The sequence below is a fragment of the Opisthorchis viverrini genome (assembly GCF_000715545.1).
Source record: "Opisthorchis viverrini unplaced genomic scaffold opera_v5_171, whole genome shotgun sequence".
Lineage (NCBI taxonomy): Eukaryota > Metazoa > Platyhelminthes > Trematoda > Opisthorchiida > Opisthorchiidae > Opisthorchis > Opisthorchis viverrini.
Genome location: NW_008751829.1, coordinates 119,987 through 129,931, shown reverse-complemented (window position 1 = coordinate 129,931; position 9,945 = coordinate 119,987). Strand labels below are relative to the sequence as shown.

General features: G+C 44.9%; 1 protein-coding gene across 1 annotated transcript in view; it reads right to left on the bottom strand.

The window, feature by feature from the left end:
* The window catches only part of T265_14301 (hypothetical protein), a gene marked incomplete at both ends in the record, with an annotated part of 39,993 nt that overhangs the window by 20,535 nt on the left and 9,513 nt on the right, over positions 1 to 9,945 (bottom strand). The window contains 2 exons of the mRNA XM_009173028.1: positions 1,992 to 2,325; positions 6,077 to 6,452. Coding sequence (XP_009171292.1) covers positions 1,992 to 2,325; positions 6,077 to 6,452 — 710 coding nt within the window. The remainder of the gene's footprint in view (positions 1 to 1,991; positions 2,326 to 6,076; positions 6,453 to 9,945) is intronic.

Sequence of the window (9,945 nt, the reverse complement as noted above, 5' to 3'; positions counted from 1 at the left end):
TGCCGGTCAACTGAGACACCTGAGTTATTGACGAAGATGCCATGGTGCTCTGGGACTGAAATTGGTCGACGGCATTCTGTACAGTGGGCGCTCTTTCATCACTCAGAAACTTTCTCCCTTTGCCAGGAAAATCCAATGGATTCAAGCGTGTAACTGTGAAAGGATCTTTGATGAGACCATGTTTGGTTTTGTAACCACGACGGGCAGCGGTGGCGCCCTGACCAATATAAAAGAGTGTCAACACTTGCATACAAAACCTCATTTAGGTGGCTACTGAAGACAAAATTTTTTTATCGTTCCTTTAATTATCTATGTTTAATCACCCAATTAAATTTTGCGTCTATTATGAGACTCTCTGTGTATGGCACCCCAATCGAGTCAAACATCTCCTTCCAACTGGTGAGGTCCGTATTTCTGAAGAAGGTGTATCCGAGTAACAGATGAATAGCTGTGTGGTTTCAGCCAGATTAGAACGTGATGGGCTGACGGCATTCGTACATGTCCGCATCACATTCTAGCCAGCAGGAGCAGATCGGTAGATCAAGGTGTATGGTTGACGGTTGGAGCTCTAGTTGAGAGTGGCAACCATGCTGTGACCTTTCCGTGTTCAGTCAGTACAACCATTAGAAAAATATTGCGGGTGAGCAGCGCCTGGGTTTTCAACTGAGTGTGGCTCAGCACGAATCACAGCAAAATACATTGCGTCAAAATGTTATTTCTAACTAAAGTTCTGACCAGTTACCCGTGCAACGAGGTTCGCTACTGGGATTGACCATCTCGAGATCTCGGGTCAGCCTATGCTCCTTAGGCTAGCAGAAATCGTTTACGAACCCGTGTAAGGAACAAGGAGCGGTCTATTTGAGTTCCTGATGTGGCTTTCAACAGCCTATCATCACACAGGTGTATTTGCACAAACCCGCACACATGAACTTTGCGTACGAAAAATCTCGCGTTGATCGGCACACCGTCCCGATAACTGGTCAATCAAACACAGTCACGATAACTCCTCTAGATGACCCTGCGTCGCTGATCACGGGTCGATAGCAGTGCACTTCTAATGAGGATGGAAACGAAAAGTTATCTGTCCCACCTAGGTAGTGGTAGGTTCGTAGAGTTTGAGGATGTTTTAATTGTACGTTTGTTTATACAGGGCGTTACTGTGACCCTATGATCAAACAGGCAGACAGAAACTACTGATTGTCTGTCAGGAGTGAAATTATGTTCAGAAGTGTGTTGAAAGTTTGTCGATGCAAAGTTTGGAGTACCATTTTTATCTCTATCGAATTTGCAGGACTTTAAGACAACTGTTATTTTGACCTTATCCGCTCGCTGAAAGGGGCATCCATGTAGAGAGGATCACTGTAAGTCCTTTCAATATTCGACCACTTAATGATGTGGACAGACTTCGAGTGAATCCTGGACTTTTCACCCAGACTCGTCGAGATGGAACACAAAAACAAAGTTGCTAAAAGCTAGGATTTGTTGATTTTCGAACTACGACCATGAGCACGAGGAATGTTTCCGTGGTTAGCATTGTATCCAACGAGTATTAAAAACTGGAGTGTGTCAATTAGTTTCTTGCCGATTTTTCGGGCTTGGTTGCCATTTTGCACGTTTTTTGATGAATATCACCAAAGGTAGGCATTTGTTCTCCGCCGCGCGCCTTCGGGCTTTGAAGAGCATATCTCCAAATTGATTGGTTCATTGGAGGGCAGATTTCCTGCAATCTCATTGGGCTATCTGCTATCAATCACGTGTCCCTATGTGTTCCTTGTGCTCGACTGGTTCTCTTCACAGTTTGCTCTTTTTTCTATTAGCAGCAATATGGACACAATGAGGGAGGAAGAAAATAGATGCCTAGTCGGGCGATGTCAATGTATCCCCGACTGTTGACGATTGTTGACAAAGCGATCGCCAGGTTCAGAGCAAATCCACCAGCTACTAGATATCTTGAGAAAAAGGGAAGCAAAATTCAAAGTACAATAGCTCACTTTTACGCCAGCTTTGTTGGACAAGTTAGCCAGCATTTCAACACCCGAATGACGATCTTTCCAAACACGTACGACCGAGTGAAGCAGGCTGGCCAAAGTGAACAAAACCGCCTGACGGTGTGTAGCAAAAGTCTCCATGCTGTTATTCAGAACAACTAGAAAAAGCGTGGGCTCCGGTGTTTGAGACTTCACCGCAACACTTGAGGCATTCGATAGTTCGAACTGTGGAATGCAGTCACCGCCATCGAACCCACAGGAACTCCCAGAGCAGACCGCGTTACATATTCCATCTGCGTAGTTTTCCAGACAGTAAGCGGTTTCTTGGCAATATGAACTGAATAAGAAGAGAATTGGAGTCAACAGTTGACAAAAGAGGTAAAACAGTTTACACACCAAGTTAACATGGTCACTTGAGCATCTAAGTCATCTGATGGGACTGCGCCTACCTGATGAGCACGAACTGGAAGGGCGAAACGGGTCGTGGGATGTCGAAGAGTTTTCAGCAACCTTGTGAGTAGTTTCCTCTAAGAATAGTTTGTCAGAGATGCAAAGTATCCACGATGAATGAAGTTGTAAAGCGACTCTATTTACAAAGAGCCAAGAAGCGACAGATACAAGATTAAAGATCGTTAAACAACTGTAGCGAATACACGTCTAATCCATCACTTTGTCAAGACATCGTGAACTTTGGTTATTGCATCGTACAGTGGGGTACAAAATCACCCGACTTCACAGTAACGGCCAAGCGCAAGCAACCCAGAGGTGACCTGAGCTACAGACGGGAAGCAATCACGCTGCAACCACATTTTATCACTGCCATTAGTCGAGTCGTATTCAGACTGACCAAATTAGGTTGGTTGGATACTTTACTGGAGTAGCGGAAGTTAGTGATCTTAGAAATCATCAAATGTGAACATGTAAGAAGCAGAGGGATGAGCCGGGGGAGAACTCGGTACCGTGATCGTTCAGGAGATACCCGCGATAGTGTTGGATTTGGGGTGAACCGATTTGCGCTTAAGCTAGATGGCCTTCCGAAATACACTCATTTGCAAACTAATTTGGTTTTTCGAGAGACTCACCTGGAAACATGGCCGAATCTCTCGTTTGTGATGTTTTCAAGCAACTGAATGTGCCACACACAGACAACCTCGTGTTTCAGTTTATACGATGTAGGAGATATCGTCATACATGTACAGACGTAATGCACTACTCATAGAAATGTTGGAAGTTCTCTCAGCAAACCAAATTTGTTTGCAAATGAGTGTTATTCGATAATTTCGTGCAATTTGGTTCCAAGTTGGAAACGGAAACTCGGGGACTGCGCCTACCTCCCCAAGAACAGTGAAACCGATCGTGGGCTGTCGAATAATTTTCAGCAACCTTATGAGTGGAGCACTACGAATTTCCATGACCTCTTATTTCTGTGATACTCATGGTTACTTGCAAGTAGTATCGCACACTTCCGCCACTCACTTCAAACTGGACGGAAGAATAACTGATAAGCAGTCATACAGTAAGGAAGTCTTTGTATGAGGTGTTTGAAGCTGATGATAATGCCCTTTATCTGTTGATTCGGTGACAAAATGAACCAACTCACCTTTCAGTTCAAAGACTCAGCGGTATGGTTTTGATTATAGAACCATCGCATCAACGCTCATCGAATACCATCAGGTTTTCATATCTCTTTGAGTTATGTTGCGAACCGTTATTTTAGTTCCACCGCGTCACATGACTAACCGAACCATTTCATTGGCACACGTGATGTTTATAGTTAAAATCAGGCTAGACGCAAGCTAAACAGTTTCTTTTAGCACGGAACGTGAGAACATAGTCTATTGGCGTACATTTGTTTGTTCAACGCCAAACACCTCCCCTTCTCGGTCAAACGAAAAAAATAACATGAACAAATTCAACCTGAAAGAACTGTCCCAGTTTGGCACAACCTAGTTCCGGAGCCAACCACCCAGAATTTCATGTTTCTCTTTGTTGAGTAAAGTTGTTCTCAGGCTCGGATTTGAGCTTTTTTTATGGCCAACGGTGGGAAGTGCTTGAATATCGTAGGAGAAACTCGTTCGATACAACAGGTCTCTCCGACAGCCGCCATAAAAAAGTAGGTAGATCTAGATGAGTCTTCTCAAATGAAATGAAACTCTCAACTTTCGGGAGGCATCAGCCGGACACTTTGATTCCTAAACGTCGCAGTGCACAAGCGTGAACGTCATTGTGCAGTGCAGTCACAGTTGAGAAGCACGGAACAGTTGTCGTATCCTTGTTGTTGATCATCAGCAGTGCGCACCTCAAGTAACGACGGGGTTCGAACCCACAATCTTTCGAATCTACGTATCTACTCACGAGTAACTAAGCAGTGTATTTATACCCGGCACAGATTCAAATCATCTAATCCGATTAAGATCGACACTCAGAAATAAGCACGAGGTGAACTTTTTAACACGAGTCTTCCGTTATGAAGAATCCTTAATATACCGTTTAAGTTACCAGTTGGCGAGTTCAACTTGGTCTGTACGAAGCACGAGATCTTAAAACCGTAAGTGACTTAGATTTATCGAGAAATTCGTAAACTGATTCATCTCTGTTGCCAACATCCTGGAAAAACCATATAACGACATAGTTATGGAAGCTCGAACCTACAAGTCAACTGGATCATTTGACACGATGAGCGACACCATCTGCATACATTCTCGTTACCTTTCGTGTTACCACTTTTTCTATCCCAGGTTCGGGATCATTTTGATGCTCTACCCCACTTGGGCACCAGTTGTTTAGCGGCCCGTTCGTTCTCAGACAGTGTTTGTAGGTTGTCGCGAAGAGACTGGATCTTACCTCCATTGAACTGTAGTGGACGGTGTCCGCGCGACAATTATAGTGCCTCTTATATCAGCTGGATCGAAGGCTAGAGTTATGATTAACACAGCCTGCCGGTCCTTTGGGTTGACGGTTGGAACTGGTTCTCTGAAAAAGACAATGCACTTGCGTTTCCTCTAAAACATCGCTAACTTTCCGTCGGAGTTTTGAGACAAAGGTCTTGGTCTAGGACCCTAATCGTCCTCCTCTCTGGGTGTGTGAGCTCCGGCGGTATCCCGGCCCCCATTACAAGTATAGGAGGGAAATCTCGCAGCACACCAAAGTGCCACTACGATAAGTCCTCAGAGCTAAACCTTCACATGAAAAAGGAATATTGAGCCCCTCTTGGAATTGTTCTCTGTCTGGACAAATTCTTTCCAGGTATATTCGGCATCAGATAACTCATCTGCGAAGCTACCCTCCCGAAGGTTCATTCTCGAACCCAACCCTAGCATTCCGGCTTATCCTATCTCTGCTTGGAAAGACTGAGTATATTGGCCCCCGTGCTTATTTCATATTGAATGGTAGGTATGCGCTGGAAGCGTGCCACAGCTGAACGATCGTTTGTTTTCACAAAGGAAACTACTCACAAGGTTGCTGAAAACTCTTCGACAGCCCATGACCGATTTCGCCCTTCCAGTTCGGGCTCATCAGGTAGGCGCAGTCCCCGAGTTTCCGTCAACCTTATGTTCCACTTGAAACCAAATTGCACGAAATTAGCGAAATACACTGATTTGCAGGCTAAATTGGTTTTGCGAGAGACTCACCTGGAACCCAGCTGAATCTCTCGTTTGTGATGTTACTAGTACTGAGTATAAGTGGACGAACATAATGACGCTTCATTTCACTCTTATTGGTGTCCGCAACACAACATCGTCCTTCGTGGCTTCTGCCGCGTAAGGCGATTTTTCCTGTTTTCTCAGTGCGCTTCAGGATGTGTGCCACTCAGCCGTATTATACCGTTCTCGTGATTCGCAACCTGATTGGATAGGCGATGTTTTGGTACGGACCAATCAGCTTTCGGAACCTATTCACATACACAACTTGCACTGACCAAAACGACATAAACCCTAGTAATGCACTACTCATAAGGTTGCTGTAAATTCATCGACAGCCCACTGGAAACATCACAAACGAGCGACTCAGCTGAATCCCAGGTGAGTCTCTCGAAAAACTAAATTAGTTTGCAAATCAGTGTATTTCGATATAGATCTTGCCCTCACCTGTTATAGGCGCAGTCGAATCCATCAAAGTGACAAGCTTCATTACTGCACTGCTCGTCACACCGGGTATCGTGAAATTTTTCTATGCACTGCTTCGAAGGAAACGCGGTTCCAGCCGCCGCCCCGTCGTGACACTTGGACCACGGTTCGCAATCTTCCAGCTCACGAGGTCCGGCACAGCCGTTGAGCAGACAATCAACCTGGCAGATGCCATCTCCGGCAAAATTCGGTGGGCAAGCAGAACATCGGCTACTTGGATCCGATAAGTCCTTTATATCGTTCATGGGGAAACGGGCTTGTCCGTTCTCAAGCGGAAAACTCTTGCTCGGATTTGATCTACTTGCTTCTGCAGATGAATTGACTTCACATCGGGATCCTGTATAACCTGGAGAAGTCAAGTTTGAGGAACGATTTTGCATGTGAACCAATGGATCTTAGTTGAATTACATCCGAAATAAACTGCAGGCGTGTCGTTTAGTCTGCACAGCAAATTCGTGTCAAATATGCTAGAAATTAACACCATTCGTGCAACAGAATGTTGCATAAAATGTTCTTCTTTTGACTGAAATCGTTCGGTTGAAATTCGTAAAGGGATATTCAAAACAGGGGTTACTTTTATGAAAAGGTAAAGTTATTTTCAATGGCATCCCTTCTTCGGTAAAAAGGACGTTGTAGTGATGCCATGTTACCAGCGATCAATTTTCACATGCAGTAAGATTCTGACTAATGTGGAATGCAAGAGAACCGCAAAGAGGAAACTACTATATTTAGAAACCGATCCAAAGAGCAAGCTTTGGACTCAGCGCAACAGTTTGCCTAGTCATCGGCTGTGATAGTTTGAAAGACGTTTCAAGGACACGAAACACCAGCGAAATACACTCATTTGCAAACTAATTTGGTTTTGCGAGAGACTCACCTGGAACCCAGCTGAATCTCTCGTTTGTGATGTTACTAGTACTGAGTATAAGTGGACGAACATAATGACGCTTCATTTCACTCTTATTGGTGTCCGCAACACAACATCGTCCTTCGTGGCCTACTCATAAGTTGCAATGAATTTTCGGCAACCTTATGAGTAGTGCACTACAAATTGCAAGCTAAGTTTCTACCCAAATGGACTGAACTGGTTCCAAACCGCATCCCTCTTTTGTCATTTGAATGTGCCGCACAAAGGATACCTCATGTTTCAGCGGATACCATATTCGAGATGTCGCAACATACTTTTCTAACGGGACACACTACTTATAAGGCTGTCAAAGAGATTTCAGCAACCTTATTTTGTTGCGCGGGAATTTTAATTAAACGCACCTGAGGGAAGGTTGCAAGATGTACCGAGACACTCTTGTGCCTCGAAAACAAAAGGCGAGGTCGTTTAGGTGGCCAACTTGACAATGATTTCTCAAAACCAAGAGTTGTGAACACATTCGAATACTCGCGAAGCATGGACTAGGGCTCAGAATGATGTATTTAAAACAGACATAAACGCATAGAAAGTGTGGTCAAACAAACGTTTGAGGCGTGTAACGCTTGTAAGATTCAAAAAAGACTTTCCATTAGAAGCGCGAAACTTCCTACGACCTCTTAAGTAGCTCGGCACCAAACGACGTGTCCCCGCCATCAAATGCTTTCATGTAATTCAAGAGTCTCGCCATAATGCTACTTTTAGTGAACTCGGGCACGATCCAAATCACATATTAGGCGTAGAGTGTGGCTGACACTAAGTGGATCAGGAGTGCTTCAAAAATTTCAGTCCTTTCGAAATACCCGGCCCTGAAAAAACTTGAGGAAATGGGAACGGATCTTAAACAAACTTTCGCGTAATCATGCACAAATTAGACAGGCTATTCTGGGCAAAATCAGGTAGGGAAGTACTGTTTTCCAAGCGTACAAGGGTAGAACATCTGGTCCACGATTCTTGTCACGTCGAAGACAAACAGGTCGCTTGTGGATCGATTGCGGGTGAGAATAAATGAATTAGTGGGCAAGAGAGAAGGGATGGTATAGCGCCTTTGTGTGAATGAGGACTCCGACTCACCACACGCCCCCTTTCCCGGCATTTAGGCCCCCCCCCCTTCGGGAAGATCTCGGTGTATATAGTGTCCAAATGTTCAACTTCAAATCTGATAACAAGACAGTTTACTCGTCCTGGCTGATCACGCCTACTGGCATTCTCCGTTAGTCACCGGAGGTGCTTCAAGAACATGACGAGAATATCCCCATTTCAGTGAAAAAGGTTCTACACTGGCGATAAACGTCAAAAGAGAGCTTGGACTACGCACAGAACGGAGAACATTTGGGACCGTTTGGGTGTGAGAGACCGCTTGGGACAACCATATCACTCAGGCTGACGAAATCTAACTGGGCTGGCGCAATCAAGGTCAATGCTCCTACCGAAGTCTTGAGGAGCGAAACCAGCGGTCAGATGTAGAAGAAGAATGACCTCCGACTCAACGATGATAATGAATTCAAATTGGAAGATGGGCCTGTCAGGAAGATCAGATTCCTGAAAATAATCACCGAACGCCCGCAACCCACGGAAGCCCTAAAACTCCACCAAAATCTCAGCAGGGAAGCCGGCAAACATTCAGGCCAAGCAATCAGTCATTTCAATCAACGGCCGATGAGTGCTCAGGCACGCCACAGAAGCACGTGTGTGCAGGCATTTCGTAGAAGCACGCTCGATGTTGATGAGTGTTCATTAGACGCAGATCAGACAGCCTTGATCAATATCCACGTCTATCGGACAGTCTGGATCAATGTCAAAAAGTGCCCTTTAAATAGCACCAGGCCGTTGTAAGTTTTGCACTCGCTTGTTGAAAAAAGCTGTCGTGTTATTAGTCGGCAAGTATTTTTCCGAAACTAAGGCACTGGAGCGGGGAGAACATGCCTGGAGAAGCTAAAAAGGAAATTTCTGTTTCAGATCAGCCAATAGGTCACTTAAGCGATAGGTGAGTGTTCGCGGGTTTGAGTCCCGTACAGGCACTTTGGTTTTTTCTTGCCTAGCTCACAGCCGTAATAAGGGAATAAAATGAAAAAAGAGTCCAGCTCCAGCAACCCTTTGTTGCCTAGCTGTAATGCCACTCGAAGGAAGCTTGGAAAGTAGGCGTAGCCTCCAAGTTTCGAACATCATATACCAGAATTTCAGCTGGGTTCTCTCAAAACCAAATTGGTATACAAATGAGCGTATAAGTCGGGTCGCCATGATTCATGTTGACACGTAAAGAGAGTGCAATCAGTATTCTAAAAGAACCGAAATGCACACGGGACAGGAATGAATCACGCTAAATTGCTTCCTTCTACAGATTAAGAACCGCAGTGTATTTGAGTCCACAAAGGATTGGAAAGCAAAGTACAATCCGGTCGTTTGTAAGAGAAAACGTATCGCAGCAAATGTGGTAATAAACGCTACGTCTTGCACCGAATCCAACCTACCGGTGCAGACGATGGTCAGTGACCTCAAAGTTCACCCGAGACACACAGTACACACCCAAAACAGTGAAAACAATCGGGGGGTCAAGTGCACGCTGGTGTTGTTTTGATCGCTCACACCGAACCGTTGGAATGAAACAGACGGTGGTTCGGTATACATCTGCATAAATACAGTTGACCAAACACTCAGACAGGTCATCTTTCGTACAAGAAGTCCTGTGGAAAGTCGGTCTTGTCTTACCACGAAACACTTACAGGCAGAGATGCTCTTCAGTCGGTGAAAAGTCAGATTAAAAATATCAGTAATACAAAAAGTGCATGTGCGAAAAGTTAAGCCCCACTACCAGATGAGCCCCAAGAAGGGCGAAACTGGTCGTGGGCTGTCGAAGAGTTTTCAGCAACCTTGTGAGTAGTTTTCTTTATGAAAATTAAGCCCCACC